Source organism: Trachypithecus francoisi, unplaced genomic scaffold, assembly GCF_009764315.1.
Source record: "Trachypithecus francoisi isolate TF-2019V2 unplaced genomic scaffold, Tfra_2.0 Lachesis_group3, whole genome shotgun sequence".
Lineage (NCBI taxonomy): Eukaryota > Metazoa > Chordata > Mammalia > Primates > Cercopithecidae > Trachypithecus > Trachypithecus francoisi.
The window spans coordinates 20,496,925-20,514,733 of record NW_022681468.1 but is presented as its reverse complement, the minus strand read 5'-3'; the positions used below and the strand labels follow the sequence as shown (position 1 = coordinate 20,514,733).

Sequence of the window (17,809 nt, the reverse complement as noted above, 5' to 3'; positions counted from 1 at the left end):
GACTCATATCTTGCTCTAGATAGGACAGTGAGCTCATTTAGAGCAAGGCCTGGACTGAGATTTAGCTGCTCTGATTCTCAGGCTTGTGCTCCCTGGGATAAATAAAAGCCATTCCAATTTTAGAAAAAGTATTTCAGTGAGATTTGCTGAAGACCAACTGACCATGGTAATAATTTTAATATGGCCTATTTCAGAAATAATTAACACTTCCTATTGTATGGAAAAATTGTTTTCCAAATTCTGAAAAAAAAAAAAGTATATTTATTTCCCAAATTAGTATTCACCTAAAGCCTATTGGAAACCTCCTGGGAAGGAAAATGAATGTGTGTTTTTCTTCCAAAATACATGAGTAATTTCATGGTAATTTCATTTCTGTTTCAGTGTTCAAGTCATCTTGTTTATTTGACCCATTTCAACCACTGCCATTGTTTTTGTCTTCATTGCTGTATAAAATATACACTTTTAACTATTAAATGAAGAACTCCAGCCAAAGTACATCTGGAAGAAAATAAAAATCAATGCTGATTATAGCTGCTAAAGAAGCTACAGGTTACCCATGGTTGCAGCAAGTAAATATGTGAGTAGATGTGCAATTTATATTCTTAGTAATATTTACAAGAAATTTAAATGTTAAGTGTTGATAACGGTGGCATTATGTTATATTCAAGAACAGAGATGTTTGTAAATACCAACTCAAAAATTCACCATATATCAGAGTAATAGACAATGGTAATGTACAAATTTGGAAATATCTGTGACAGCTTACCTAACTAGTGTAGAAAGATGGGATATAGCCTAACACCCATGGTGTTATTTTTCCATATTCTCAGGAAGGAACCAGAGAGAATCAGAGACTTTTTTGAGTAGAGTTAACAGTGTAGTGTGCTGGTTCTCAAAGGTGAGCACTGCTCCTCCTGGGGACATTTTGCAAGTAAGATCAAAGTGTTTTTCATAGTCACCACGATTCAAGCATGTTCCTAGCATTTAATGGGTATAGGCCACAAACACTTATTTACTGCAATACAAGGGAAAGTCCAGTACAGTAAATATATTTTCAGTATTCTGCAGGACATTCAAACATCTGGCCAGATATGCCCATTAACAAAACAAACTGTTTTATTATACACATTTAATTATACATGGTAATAACAATCATTATAATGACTATTAACCACGATAATGTCAGGAACTCACCTGAGCTGGAAGAGAGCTGAGCCGTCAGATGTTGAGCCATGGTTTAAAGCCACAAGCCAAAAATTAAAGAGGAAAGTCTTACTTGCTGCAAGAGCACAAGCAAGGGTCTCAAACCTGAAAAAGCACAGACCCTCTGTTTCATTTTCACTCACAGAATGGCATGCAGGTCAAGGGTCAGGTGGACCAGCAGAGATGTGGAGGCCAACTTACTGCTGAGGGAGGCCAGAACAAAATGCTCCACTGGTTTTATAAACTCTGAGATGGGGACTAAGGCAGAGTGGGGAAAAGTGTCATCAAGATGTCTTCTTCCTCCCCTCTAAGGAGACCGGGACAGAGGCCTCAGAAGAACAGATCTAGGAAAGAAGGCACCAGGACACCATGTGTAAGAGCATGACCAGCCAGCGGGCCTGAGACCTTGGCCTTAGCTCCCTCCAGGGGCTGCAGTGCACTGGCTGTGCCCCTATTCTGGTGTGAAGAGGGCAATTTTCCCCTGTAAGACTTCCCAGGTAAAGTTTTTCTAACTGCCTGTAATCAGACCTGAAAAAACACACATAAGTTTGTCACCAAGAATCAAATCGCTCTGAAAATGCTTTTCTAGCACTTATGGGCAAGGAATTCTAAGTATTTTACAAAGATAAGTCATTTAATCTTCATAAAATACAACTAGATTCATGGGGAGGTACAAAACACACATAAGATACATGCTGATACACACACAATACACATATGATACATGCTGATTGTATATCTGCATGTATGTTATGTGCATTGCGTGGATGTGGTATTTGAGTCGTCAATACCTCATACCTGTATCTCTGCATTGTTCCACACTGCACAAAACTAACCATCTGACTATGTAACTATAAGCTCCTGGTGTCACACTGAGTATTGAAATATTGAAATGTGTATTATTTTCTAGTTCACTCCCTTCAGGTTTTTTTATTGGAAGTCAAGTTTTAAGGTATAATTTAGTACACTAGATGATATTACCATTTCCATTTTACAAATGAGAAAATTGAGGCACACAGATATTTAAATAATTTGCCCAATATCACAGGGTGGGGAAGTAGCAAAGCCAAGATTTTCTCTCAAGAAATCTGGCCTGAAACTCCCTCCTATAAATCACAATAGGATACTCATTTGATTTTTCTGAGCCTAAAATCAAATTACATTTTCATATCAACACTGAATATTGTTATATGGCTGTAATATACAGTGAGAGTTCTAGAAATGTTACTACCATATAAAATGTGATTAGATGTGAGAATGTTGTAGTTTTGTTTTAAAGTTTGCTGAGAATGGTTCGCATTTCAGAAATTCACATTTCTAACAGCAACATTACCTGTAGTGTTTGAGTTGTCAATACATCACACCTATATCACTGCATTTATTCCACACTACATAAACAAAAGCGTCTGACTATGTAATTATAGCCCCCAGTGTCATGCTGGGTATTGAAATATTGAAATGCGTATTATTTTCTAGTTCACTCCATTCAGGTTTTTCACAGGAAGTCAAGTTTATTAAGGTATAATTTAATACAATAACATTCAGACTTTTTCTATGAATTCTGACAAACACATACAGCTGTGTAGGCAGCAATTGAGATTTGGAACCATTCCATCAACACTCCAAATTCTTCCTCTACTTCTTTGGAGATCTGATCTTCCTCACAATACATGTATGATGCATTCTAATACACAAAAAAATGTGTACCAGTAGTTCATTTATTCTTAATACTGAAGAGTATTTCATTAAATGGATGCCTCTCAGCTGTTTATCCCTTCATCCACTGAAGAACATTTGAGTTGGTTTTGGTTTGAGATAACTATAAATAAAGCCTCTATCAACATTCCTATTCAATTTGTGTGTGTGTGTGTGTATGTTTATATGAACATCAATTTTTATTTATGTTGAATAATGTTGACCTAAGAGTAAAATTGCTGGGTTTTATGATAAGCATATATTTAACTTTATAAAAAACTGGTAAATTGTTTTGCAAAGAAGTGATATCATTTGACATTCCAACTAACAGTCTACGAGAGTATCATTTAATTTGCATCCCCACCAGCTCTTGATTCAATGAGGATTTTTTTAATTGCTTCTAATTGACATGTAGTATATCACATTGTGGTTTTAATTTGAATTTGCCTAATGACTAATAATGTGAAGCACTTTTTCATGTGTTCATTTGTGCTATACATCTTCATTTGTGAACTGTCTGTTCAAAAATGTGTCCAATCTTTTACTGGGTGGTTTCTTAGTATTGCTTGTTGAGATTCCTTAATATATACTAGATACAAGTGGCTTATTAAATATTTGTTCTACAAAATTTTGTTCCAACTTATGGCTTTTCTTTTCATTTTCTTAGCAATGCCAATTGAATACAGGTTTTAAATTTTGATAAAATCAAATTTATAAAGTTTTTTATTTGTAGTCTATGCTTTGGCTATTGTGTCTAAGTCTTCTCTAAGATCAAAAAGATTTTTATTCAGTGGTTGACTCCAGTAATTTTATACTTTAGGGCTTAAAATTAGGTCTTTGAGGTAGGAAATATGGGTTTAAGATTATTTATTTATTTATTTTTAAAATTTTAAACTTCTTATTTGCACATTAAAAAAATTGTGCATTCCGATAATTAAAATCATTTGAACAACAACAACAAAAAAAATGGCACTCTGATTAAACTGCATTACAGCCTGCAGGACACCTTGGGCCAGCTTGGTTTTACTCTAGATTTCACTGTCGTCCCACCCCCACTTCTTCCACTCCACTTCTTCCTTCACCAACATGCAAGTTCTTTCCTTCCCTGCTAGCCAGATAGACAGATGGGAGAGGCAGGCGCGGCCTTCGTTGTCAGTAGTTCTTTGATGTGAAAGGGGCAGCACAGTCATTTAAACTTGATCCAACCTCTTTGCATCTTACAAAGTTAAAAGCTAAAAGAAGTAAAATAAGAAGGCAATGCTTGTGGAATGTACAGTGCATATTGGCAGCGCACGCCTCATTACGATTCGCCTGCTTGCTTCTCCTGTTCAATCGTTTCTTTGGAAGGCAGTGCATTTTTCTCTTGCGTCTCTGTCTTCTTCAGTTTCGACTTATCGAATTTCTCGATCTCAGCCATATCGAGTTTGTCAGACATGGTCGCGGAGGAAAAGCGGAGCCAGGCTCACGAAAACAAGCGAAGTCTGATCTGCACAGTGGCCACCACCGAGTTCAGATCATTTATTTTTATTTGGACATTCAATTGTTCTAGAATCAGTTTTAGAAAACATTATTTCACCTTAAAATTGCCTTGCACCTTTGTCCAGAATAAATTGGCCATATATATGTGTGTCTGTTTGTAGTCTTTATCGGGTCTCTATTAATCTAGGTATGTATCTTTTTGACAAGACTATACTCTCTGGATTACTGTGCCTTTATAGTAAGTCTTGGACTCAGCTAGTATGAGTCCTCCAACTTTGTTCTTCTTGTCGAAATTGTTTTGACTCTTCTGTTTCCTTTATTTTACCACAGAAGACTCAGACTCAGCCAGCCTATCTTTAAAAGTTCAGCTTGTTTTTTTTTTTTTTTTTTTAATTGAGATTGTGTTGAATGTATAGGCTAGTTTGTGGAAAATGGATATCTCAACAATACTGGGTCTTTCAAATCATTCACATGATATCTCTCTCCTTGGATTTAGGTTTTCTCGGTTTGTTTTGTTTTGTTTAACAACGTTAAACTTTTCAGTATTCAGATCTCGGACTTATATTGTTCAATTCATGTCTAAGGGTTTCATTGTAAATAGCACTGCTTCATTTAAATTTCCATTTTTTTGTTGGCAGAATATGGAAATATATTTGATTTTTAATAATATTTGATATATCCTGAAAAAGGAGTAAATTACAGCACCAGTCAAAGGTTTAGGAGACTGCAGGCACAAAAGGCATTTGATTATAATTTTATGAGACCCTAAGCTGAAAGTTCAAAGTCAAGTAACTCTTGAATTTCTGATTCACAGAATCTGTGTGATAATAAATGTATATTGTTTAAAGCCGCTAAGTTTTGGGATAATTTGTTTTGCAGCAGTAGGTAACTAATGCAGTTGTCTTCATCGCACTCCTGGATTCCAATTTCCCCATTGTAATTTTACATTTAGAGGTGATGAGGGGTGAGGAGGCAGTAATCCACCACCTGTGGCTTTAGGTCTTCGCTGCATACCTGCTCCTTTTGCTCTTGACCCTTTGCGGCAATAGGTTATGTGTGACGACAAGCTCATTAGCCTGGTGCTAGGAGCAAAAAGTCTGAAATTCTGGTCCAGCTTCTGTCTTAGGCATGCCCTGAGCTCCTGGGTTTCTAGGGTGAGACTTTTTTCTTCCCTATGGTTGTCAAACTGCCTCATATCTTTGATGAGACTTGTGTAGTAGACTGATTTCTGCCTTTCTCCCCGGAACAGGAGATCACTCAAATTTCCGGATCTGGGATGATTCTCTGCCGCCCTCTACCCCATCCCGGGATGGAGAATTTCTCCTTTTACCCCTCTGTGAGCCACAATGAAACTTTCCCAAGCACTTTGAAGTTTTTGTTTCCTAGAAGACTTCAGGAGGAGGGCCGGCTGGGACATGTGTCTTTCCTGCAGCAGCAGCTCCTCCCCTTCTCTAAGCATTTACCACTGAAGGAGGCTTTCTCCAGTCTCTGGCCCCATTCCCTACTTTTTTTTTTTTTTTTTGTGGGTACTCAGTGGGGATTCATGGAAAAGAGCCTATGGGTGGCTTTCAGGTCGGCAGTTCTATACTTTCATGATAGCCCACATTTGGACATTAGCAACATATTACCTATCTCACCTAAATTCTTTTTCCAGATCGTACAGGGGGTCCTCTTTCTGTGCTCTGCCACAGTGAGTCAGAACTTCTGGCCTTGCTCTCCTAGGAGACACCTACCTTGCTTTACATTTCAGGATAAGCAATAGCTCCATTAGCTCACCTCTCTGAAACAATTAAGAAACGTTATATTATCTGGTCTTTCCTAATTGTTAAGGGGGAAACAGTGGTCTTTCAAGCATATACATCCTAGGCAGAAGTAGAATCTTTCAACTAATTTGTATACTTACTTTTTTTTATATGTCTTTTATTTAATCACTAAGGTATGACAAAATGTACTTGTTTTTTAAGTGAATAGGTAACAGTATTATTTGTGAAATTCATTTTCTGTAACTAAATTAAATGTTATTTTTTCCCAAATACTTTAAAAATATTTTCTATTTGCTAATCGTAAAAAGCTATCATTGCAAGAGTTCTGTACTGGCATAGTGGAGTAAACTACTAAAAGCACATTTTTTTTTTTTTTTTTTTTTTGCTTAGATAAGCTTACAAAAAAAAGTGAGTGAACAAAAGTAGGCTACCTTCAGAAGGTTGTTACAATTTGGAAAGAACGAGTTTCTCATTTGTTCAGCTTTATCCTGAAGGCAGGTCACAGTTGGCTGCACTGCACTATAGTTAAAACTTCAATATACAAGCAGCAAACAATTAAACAATATATTTAAAAGAAAATTTCAATTATAAAGTCATAAGAAAACACAAGATTCTTAGTAATAAGAATTTACCAAGTGCTGTATAATCCTGAAAGGCTCTCCTACTCTGAAAACTTCAAAATGTTGCTTAGAAAATGTAATACCACTAGAAATGTGTACATATGTGTATGTCTAAAAATTCAGTATTAAGATATCAATTTTATTTAAATTCATCTGTAACTCACCAAAACCTCAATCATATCCTAATAGTATGTTGGGATTAAATTTGTAAGTTGATACCAAAATATGAGTAAATGCAAAGAATAGAGACTAGGTGAAGGTAGTTTTTAAAATGAAGTACACGCTTGGAAGATGTATTAATCTTATTTCAAAGAATAATTATAAAGCTTCAATAATCAAAATAATGTGTCATAAGCATAAAGATAAAGAATCCAGAAATAAATTCAAGCCTATATGGTCAATCAAGCTTTGACAAAAGTGCCAAGGCAACCCAGTGGAGAATGGAAAGCCTTTTAAACGAATAGTTCTGAAGCAACTAATCTGTATTTTAGAAAAAGAAGAAACAGAAGGGGAAGGAGGAGGAAAAGGAGGAGAAGAAAGGAGAAGAAAGGAGAAGGAGGAGGAAGTCCATCGCCTCACACACAAAAAGTGGACATAAAATAGATTTAAAAAACTATTTTAAAATAGATAGAAAATAGATAATCTATCTAAAATAGATAAAAATCTAAGCAAACTGAACTGAACTTCTAGAGAAAAACATGTTAGAGAAGTTTCCTAGATATGATACATCAAATTAATTATAAAAAGTAATCACTGATATATTCAAACTTAAAATATTTTGCTGTTGTAAAGAAACAAGAGAAAACATACACTCTTAAAAGACAGACTTGGAGAAAATACACTACATTAACAAAAGGGTTTATCCAAAATATATAAAGAACACTGACAAATGAAAAGACAATCAATTCAATTTCAAAAAATGTGTAAAATACTGATTTGGCATTTCACAAAGAAGATATATGAATTATGGATAAGCAAATAAAAAGATTCTCAACATCATTAGTTATTAGGGTATGCAAATTAAAACCACAATGAGATAGTCCTCTGTGAGTACTGAGTGGCTAATAATTTAAAAACTGATAACACCAAGGACTAGCCTGAATGTGTAGGAACAGAAACTCTCATATGTTTCTGGAGGGAGTATAAAATGATGCGATGAATTTTGAAAACTCTTTGGAAGTTTCTCCAAAAGTTAAACATATATCAATTTAAGAACAGTCCATTCAACTCCTAGGTATTTTTCTTTTCACTAAAGAAAAACAAAAACATATGATTACACAAAGATTTTCATGAATGTGCATAGCAGCATAATTCACAATAACCAAACATGAGAAACAATCCAAATTTCTAAAAGTTGACTGGATAAACAGCATAGAGCATATTTATACAATGTAATATTATTGTATGGCAAAAATGGTCAAACTAGTAACACATGCAACAGCATGGATGTGTCTCAATATCACTATGTTGAGTGAAAGAAACCATACCAAATAGAATACAGTCTCATTCCATTTTTATAAAATTTTATAAAATTCACACCAATATATAATATCAGACAGCTTATCAGTGGGTTTTCTCTGATAATGAAGAGGGTGATGGATTGCAAACGAGCATGAAAAATCTTTCAGATGTGAGGAAAATCTCTATGTTAATGGCAATAGTTGTTTTACAAGCATATACACCTTTCAAAAGTTATGTAATCGTACAGGTTAAATGGATGCAATTTATGTTACTTAAGTTATACTTCAACGAAGTTAAATTTTTAACATGTTGAATCCAAGAGGATTGAGACCTCTAGGTGTAGGTAGAAAACAAACATTCAAATGAAAATCACTAACTTCACTATAGAAATATCTGTACTCTAATAATGAATATTTATTCTAGCAATCTAATTGTGTAATATTCAAAGTACCTGAGCCTTCTTTTCTCCCTCTGTAAAAGGGAGATAATGTCTAGCTGTCTGACGTACTATGACGTGAATATAAAATATGTAAAACCTAATATATAGCAGATATTTGCTTCTGCTATTTTATTTTTGAAAGGCTATTATTTTTGCTTGCCTTGAATGTTACTTGTGTATGACTCCAATTCCTTGGATTAGTTTTCCTGCTATACAGCTACCCTTTTAAATTTAAGTATTTTTTCCACTCAGTTTGAAATGTTTCCCTTTTTTATATTTACCATTAACAGATTTTTATTGACTCAATGGCATTTACTTATAGAATAAGAATTGCATTAGTTTCATACAGGAATGTCTAATGTTTAAATTCTGAATTGCATATATATATATATTATACTCACGCATATATACATACATATACCTATGAATAAGTAAGAATTTATTGAATAATAAAATGCAAATGCCAAAGACTACATCATAATATAGTTTCTGTCCGAGTATGTGCAGTCAAAGAGGGAGCACGCCAATTATTTAAAAAGGAACGTTTTTATAAGAAATCTGGGGTACACAAACTGTGACTTCGCTTCCTATGAATTCCTAAATGCGTGCTTTCTTTGCCTTCTGACACATCCAAATGCATTCTCAAAACAATTCGAAAAGCCAGTTGAGGGGAATATAAAGACTTCAGCATGTTATTCTGGAATATATGTGTATATATACATATTATATATATATGTGGAATTTAAATCCTCAAAGCTGATCCACATCCAAAGGAAGTAATCTATGATTCTGCATCATTTAACTTTATTTCTACATTTAATAACGTAGAGCTACTACCTAAGGAATTACTAGCAGATTCAGCACCCACGAAAGGGAGAGTTTTCTGCTTTGATTTGCTCACCGGCAGGGACTCTGGCATTTGTAGCTAGGAGGTGTCGCCTTTAGCAAAATTGTGGTTCTCACAATAGACACTAAGGCATACTCTCTCCACTGAGTGAGACACTTCTTTACTTTTTAAATTACATTCCTATTTTCCCTTTTCTTCTAGACATGTCTCAGTAAGCAAAGTTTTGTTTGGTTTTTCTTCACTTCTGGGGATGTCACAGTTTCATGTAACATGAGCCTTAAATAAGGATTTATCAATAATAAATAATGACATACCTTCAGGTATTGACTACTGCTTGTATTCTTTACATATATCATATTTAGTTCTCATGGACACTTTGGGAGATAGATACTGACTATTCCCTTCATTTAATTTATGAAAAAAGTGGGTCTTAGACATTTTTTACTCTCAAGAGCTAGATTGAAAGCTGGAATGTGATTTTAAGAATACTGATTTCAATGTCTATATTTTTGCTACTATAGGATCCTGAGGTAAACAGAGTCACTGAGTACCAGATGATTGAGAAGCTGACCACAGTGTGTTTCGAGAAGAAACAGAAAGAGTTCCCCCCAAGGAATCAAACAGAAGTCAAATACATTTACTACCTTTGTCTCCAAGACGAACATCACTGTCTTGTGATATGGCTCAACTGAGGTTTATTTTACTACTTTTAGACAAGGCAGTGGGGGTGATCCTCATAATAATCAAAATAAAACTCCACTTAATGAAGGCATTACTACCCCATTAATCTGTGAAACTTCTTACTGAATCTATCCCTTAAGCAATAGGATGTGAAGTTTGATGACCTATCCAAGCCAATCCTCTTATTCAAAACCTCGTGGTTTTGAATTTACAAAAACATTGTAAATCAATGTTTCTCATTCTGGGCTTATATATGGTTTGTGTCCCATTTGCCCGAAGCAGAATCAAGCAGAGTAAGAGATTAATAGTTGCCCTATTATTTCCAAGTTGCATGCCTGCTGTCTACTAATATCCTTTCGACATTTTGATAGATACGGGTCAGAAAACTACTGCAAGTCCATAATTTTATTTAGTCATAGGTGGTTTGAGCTTTTTCTAATTAATTACAAGTATGTTTGAGTTGATGAAACACTTTATGTTTGTGCTCAGTAATTCTAAATGTACTTGGGCGGAAGTATATATTTGTTATTCACGAAAGATAAAATTAATTTTTCTTTTGAAGTAATAACAAAGCTGGGGTATATAGTCTCAGAATCCTGAAGGCTTGTATTCGTTCATCAGCTCACAGCTTTAGCTAGACCAAGAAACACTTAAAGTCCCATGATTTTGTATACACAGATGTATGTGACCTACTGTTGCTCGCTGGGGCTCTTTAGTTCTAGGTGGAAACATTATCAAGCTATTCTTACACAAGGCGACTGTGCATCACTGGGGAAGTCAGTCTTCTCTGCCAAATTTGGTTCTTCCAATGAAACTTACTTTTTCCTTCTCTGACATAGGAGGGGTGGAATTAGAAATGATGCTAAATCATTTTCAATTCTGATGTAATTTTATTCTGTATTGACTATTTTCAAATAAAAAAGGAGGAATGCTTTCATTTGTATTTCATCTTCTATGGTGATACTTTTGTGATGTCTTTTTCAGAAAAATCTTTTTTTTTTAAGTTTTGGCTCTTCACAGATTAGTGTCTCTAGCACAGTTACTAATGTGACTGCATATTAAATCACGAGACATGAAAATTGAAACAGACATGTACATCCACACATACACACACACACACATTGAAATGATAAACTACATGTCAACTGAGCCAGAATCTATTATCTACTAATGAGTTTCTTTCAGTTTTTCATAAACTGAAAGGGTTTTAAGCAACCTGAAAGGGTTTAGGGGAATGGGTAATACCTCTTAGGTTAGAATCTGATAATAATAATTTGATTTATTTAGTTAATGATCAACTTTTATTCAAACCAAAAAAAATCAAATTGATGTAATAGTTAAAATGTCTTTGTAGTCAGACGGGGTGTATAGAAATTTGGTTTTTACTCATTACTGTTAATAATGCCTTCACAGTTTTGTTATAAGAAGTAAGTGAGGTAAACTACCTGATGGCATTTTTTTTTTATTGCCACCACGAGGTTTTGAATAAGAGAATTGGCTTGGATAGGTCATCAAACTTCACATCCTATTGCTTAAGGGATAGATTCAGTAAGAAGTTTCACAGATTAATGGGGTAGTAATGCCTTCATTAAGTGGAGTTTTATTTTGATTATTATGAGGATCACCCCCACTGCCTTGTCTAAAAGTAGTAAAATAAACCTCAGTTGAGCCATATCACAAGACAGTGATGTTCGTCTTGGAGACAAAGGTAGTAAATGCCTAGTGTGTGTTAGTAGATCATTTCTGCCAGCCGAAAACTACTGCCAATAATAGATTGCCCAATAGAATTAGAATTAGAATATATTAATGAATAACACACATTCAACTTTTCTTCCTCATCCAACAAGGGGGAAAAAAACAAGCCATAGTCCGTCATTACACACACACACACACAACACACACACGCACACATTTATATTTGATGTACACATTCATTTTTCATGTAGGATTATACAGTTCTATGCCCACAAACAGGCCCCAGCACACATTATTAATTTAGTGTCAGTGTAATTAAATGTGGCTGCTTAATAAATATATTCTATTTTCTGTGAAGAGAGTATACTAATGTTTATTTTCATAGTCATTAGGAGCATTCACAAACCTCCTCCTTCTTCTAGACACAGAATAAGCTTGTAAGTCTCTGCCCCTTTGATGTTAGGCACGGATTTATAACATGCTTTAGTAAATATAAGCAGATATATCACTTCCAGTGGGGAGCCTGAAGTAACCAAATGCCAGGTGTGCTCTGCTGTCCTTCTGCTGTGGTAATCACAGGAACACACATCAACATGAATATTGGTTTGAGTGGTTCCTTCTGGTTTTTCCTTAACCACTACATTCACAGTTCTCCAATAAAATAAGTATATTTTGTGTTTTAAATTTTACATAAAATCTTTGCCTAGATGAATGTCCTGAAGTGGTATATTTTACCTGAGGGAAAAAGACATATTTCTTGTGTTAAACCATTGAGATTTGAGGATAGCAAATCCGGCCAGTGTAAGTTTCATAAGTGAAGGAGAAATAAAATCCTTTACAGACAAGCAAATGCTGAGAGATTTTGTCACCACCAGGCCTGCCTTACAAGAGCTCCTGAAGGAAGCACTGAACATGGAAAGGAACAACCGGTACAAGCCATTGCAAAAACATGCCAAAATGTTAAGACCATCGAGGCTAGGAAGAAACTGCACCAACTAACGAGCAAAATAACCAGCTAATATCACAATGACAGGATCAAGTTCACCCATAACAACATTAACCTTAAATGTAAATGGGCTAAATGCTCCAATTAAAAGACACAGACTGGCAAATTGGATAAAGAGGCAAGAACCATCAATTTGCTGTGTCCAGGAGACCCATCTCATGTGCAGAGATGCATATAGGCTCAAAGTAAAGGGACGGAGGAAGATCTACTAAGCAAATGGAAAACAAACAAAGGCAGGGGTTGCAATCCTAGTTTCTGATAAAACAGACTTTAAACCAACGAAGATCAAAGGAGACAAAGAAGGCCATTACATATGGTAAAGGGATCAATTCAACAAGAAGAGCTAACTATCCTAAATATATATGCACCCAATACAGGAGCACCCAGATTCACAAAACAGTCCTTAGAGACTTCCAAAGAGACTTTGATTCCCACACAATAATAATGGCAGACTTTAACAGCCCACTGTCAACATTAGACAGATTAACGAGACAGAAATGTAACAAAGATATCCAGGAATTGAACTCAACTCTGCACCAAGCAGATCTAATAGACATCTACAGAACTCTCCACCCCAAATCAACAGAATATACATTCTTCTCAGCACCACATCACACTTACTCCAAAATTGACCACATAGTTGGAGGTAAAGCACTCCTCAGCAAATGTTAAAGAACAGAAATTATAACAAACTGTCTCTCAGACCACAGTGCAATCAAACAAGAACTCAGGATTAGGAAACTCAATCAAAACCGCTCAACTACATGGAAACTGAACAACCTGCTCCTGAATGACTCTTGGGTACACAATGAAATGAAGGCAGAAAGAAAGATGTTCTTTGAAACCAATGAGAACAAAGATACAACATATCAGAATCTCTGGGACACATTTAAAGCAGTGTGTAGAGGGAAATTTATAGCACTAAATGCTCACAAGAGAAAGCAGGAAAGATATAAAATTGACACCCTGACATCACAATTAAAAGAACTAGAGAAGCAAGAGCAAACACATTCAAAAGCTAGCAGAAGGCAAGAAATAACTAAGATCAGAGCAGAACTGAGGGAGACAGGGAGACAGAGACACAAAAAACACTTCAAAATATCAATGAATCCAGGAGTTGGTTTTTTGAAAAGATCAACAAAATTGACAGACCACTAGCAAGACTAATAAAGAAGAAAAGAGAGAAGAATCAAATAGATGCAATAAAAAAATATAAAGGGGATATTACCACCGACCCCACAGAAATACAAACTACCAACAGAGAATACTATAAACACCTCTAGGCAAATCAACTAGAAAATCTAGAAGAAATGGATAAATTCCTGGACACATACACTCTCCCAAGACTAAACCAGGAAGAAGTTGAATCCCTGAATAGACCAATAACAGGCTCTGAAATTGAGGCAATGATTAATACCCTACCAACCAAAACAAGGCCAGGACCAGATGGATTCACAGCCAAATTCTACCAGAGGTACAAGGAGGAGCTGGTACCATTCCTTCTGAAATTATTCCAATCAATAGAAAAAGAAGGAATCCAACCTAATTAATTTTATGAGGCTGACATCATCCTGACACCAAAGCCTGGCAGAGACACAACAAAAAAAGAGAATTTTAGACCAATAACCCTAAAGAACCTCAATGCAAAAATCCTCAATAAAATACTGGCAAACCGAATCCAGCAGCACATCAAAAAGCTTATCCACCATGATCAAGTGGGCTTCATCCCTGGGATGCAAGGCTGGTTCATAATTTATCGAATTATGCAAATCGATAAATGTAATCCAGCACATAAACAGAACCAAAGACAAAAACCACATGATTATCTCAACAGATGCAGAAAAGGCCTTTTACAAAATTCAAGAGCCCTTCATGCTAAAAACTCTGAATAAATTCGGTATTGATGGAATGTATCTCAAAATAATAAGAGCTATTTATGACAAACCCACAGCCAATATCATACTGAATGAGCAAAAACTGGAAGCATTACCCTTGAAAACTGGCAAAAGACAGGAATGCCCTCTCTCACCACTCCTATTCAACATAGTGTTGGAAGTTCTGGCCAGGGCAATCAGGCAAGAGAAAGAAATAAGGGGCATTCAATTAGGAAAAGAGGAAGTCAAATTGTCCCTGTTTGCAGATGACATGATTGTATATTTAGAAAACCCCATCATCTCAGCCCAAAATCTCCTTAAGCTGATAAGCAACTTTAGCGAAGTCTCAGGATACAAAATCAATGTGCAAAAGTCACTAGCATTCTTATACACCAATAACACACAGAGAGCCAAATCATGAGTGAACTCCCGTTCACAATTGCTTCAAAGAGAATAAAATACCTAGGAATCCAACTTACAAGGGATGTCAAGGACCTCTTCAAGGAGAACTACAAACCACTGCTCAGTGAAATAAAAGAGGGCACAAACAAATGGAAGAACATTCCATGCTCATGGATAGGAAGAATCAATATTGTGAAATGGCCATACTGCCCAAGGTGATTTATAGATTCAATGCCATCCCCATTAAGCTACCAATGATTTTCTTCACAGAATTGGAAAAAACTACTTTAAAGTTCATATGGAACCAAAAAAGAGCCCGCATTGCCAAGACAGTCCTAAGCCAAAAGAACAAAGCTGGAGGCATCATGCTACCTAACTTCAAACTATACTACAAGGCTACAGTAACCAAAACAGCATGCTGTTGGTACCAATACAGAGATATAGGCCAATGGAACAGAACAGAGCCCTCAGAAATAATACCACACATCTACAACCATCTGATCCTTGACAAACCTGACAAAAACAAGAAATGGGGACGTGATTCCCTATTTAATAAATGGTGCTGGGAAAACTGGCTAGCCAGAAGTAGAAAGCTGAAACTGGATCCCTTCCTGACCCCTTATACAAAAATTAATTCGAGGTGGATTAGAGACTTAAATGTTAGACCTAAAACCATAAAAATCCTAAAAGAAAACCTAGGCAATACCATTCAGGACATAGGCATGGGCAAGGGCTTCACGTCTAAAACACCAAAAGCAATGGCAACAAAAGCCAAACTTGACAAATGAGATCTAATTAAACTAAAGAGCTTCTGCACAGCAAAAGAAACTACCATCAGAGTGAACAGGCAACCTACAGAATGGGAGAAAATTTTTGCAATCTACTCATCTGATGAAGAGCTAATATCTAGAACCTACAAAGAACTCAAACAAACTTACAAGAAAAAACATCCCCATCAAAAAGTGGGCAACAGATATGAACAGACATTTCTCAAAAGAAGACATTTATGCAGCCAACAGACACATGAAAAAATGCTCATCATCACTCGCCATCAGAGAAATGCAAATGAAAACCACAATGAGATACCATCTCACACCAAGTTAGAACGGCAATCATTAAAAAGTCAGGAAACAACAGGTGCTGGAGAGGATGTGGAGAAATAGGAACACTTTTACACTGTTGGGGGGACTGTAACCTAGTTCAACCATTGTGGAAGACAGTGTGGCGATTCCTCAAGGATCTAGAACTAGAAATAACATTTGACCCAGCCATCCCATTACTGGGTATATACCCAAAGATTATAAATCATGCTGCTATAAAGACACATGCACATGTATGTTTATTGTGGCAGTATTCACAATAGCAAAAACTTGGAACCAAACCAAATGTCCATCAATAACAGACTGGATTGAGAAAATGTGGCACATATACACCATGGAATAGTATGCAGCCATAAAAAAATGACGAGTTCATGTCATTTGTAGGGACATGGATGAAGCTGGAAACCACCATTCTCAGCAAACTATCACAAGAACAGAAAACCAAACACCACATGTTCTCACTCATAGGTGGGAATTGAACAATGAGAACACTTGGACACAGGAAAGGGAACATCACACACTGGGGCCTATTGTGGGGTGGGGGAAAGGGGGGAGGGATAGCATTAGGTGATATACCTAACGTAAATGACAAGCTAATGGGTGCAGCACACCAACATGGCACATGTATACATATGTAACAAACCTACACGTTGTGCACATGTACCCTAGAACTTAAAGTATAATAAAAAAGAAAAAAAAAAACTAGTCTAAAAAGTAGTCTATTCAAAAAAGAAACAATATTGTATTGAAAATTGTCAGTTCCCTTAGTTAATTTCCCATTTGGGAAAATTCAGAGATTTCTCTCTGTGCTTGCACAGCTACATTCCACGTCCCCAGGCAAATTTTACTCATTGGATTTCAGTTTGAATGTCAATTTCTCATGAAAATAAATTCTGTTACTCGATTTTTTTAGTTTTTAAAAACTATTTTCATGCATTTTACCTTTGTAACATGTATGATAGTTGTAATGAGTTAACAATAACTGTCTTTCACAATACATTCTGTGACATTGCGGATTGTGCTCATTTTCTTGGGCACCAATGGGTACCCATTATCTGACAATCTGACAAGTCGGTAGCACTTAGTAGATATACAATAAATATTTGTTATGTAAATGAATGAGTCAGACTTTTTCTTATCAGAATTAAATGTGGAACTATTTTGAGAGTTTAAGAAGAAAACTCCAAAACAATAGTTACTGTAGTTACTGATACTAAGTAACAGTTGGAATGGAGTGTTCCGTTTGCAAAAACAGAATCATACAGCAAGACAAGGAAGAGATGGAAGAGGGTTTAGAATATTGATTTAAAAGCATATTTCTTTTTTGGAGATGGGTAAACATTACAGGCTTATTTTCAGAATATAATGTGGTCAAAACCGTAATTTAGGACATTCACTTTGACCCATATATACAGATAAGAACATAGGAGTCTTAAGACAAATTGACCAAGTAGACTTCCTGGTCAAGTACCCGGAAGGAGCTGATTACTATATATTTGATTTTGTATTCACAAAAACAAGCACCTACCTGCACAGAGGAGATA

The 17,809-nt window shown here is 35.8% G+C and overlaps 1 protein-coding gene across 1 annotated transcript; it reads right to left on the bottom strand.

Annotated features, from left to right (window-relative positions):
• Nucleotides 1-3,785: 3,785 nt before the first annotated feature.
• LOC117071591 (thymosin beta-4-like) lies at nt 3,786-4,401 on the bottom strand. Its single transcript, XM_033191701.1, has one exon. The coding sequence runs from the start codon at nt 4,331-4,333 to the stop codon at nt 4,199-4,201; it is 135 nt and encodes a 44-aa protein (XP_033047592.1). The 5' UTR covers nt 4,334-4,401; the 3' UTR covers nt 3,786-4,198.
• Between the last annotated feature and the right edge of the window lie 13,408 nt (nt 4,402-17,809).

Bases quoted from the DNA above. Each gene is read 5' to 3' on its own strand.
- LOC117071591 (XM_033191701.1), bottom strand. From the start codon at position 4,333: ATGTCTGACAAACTCGATATGGCTGAGATCGAGAAATTCGATAAGTCG.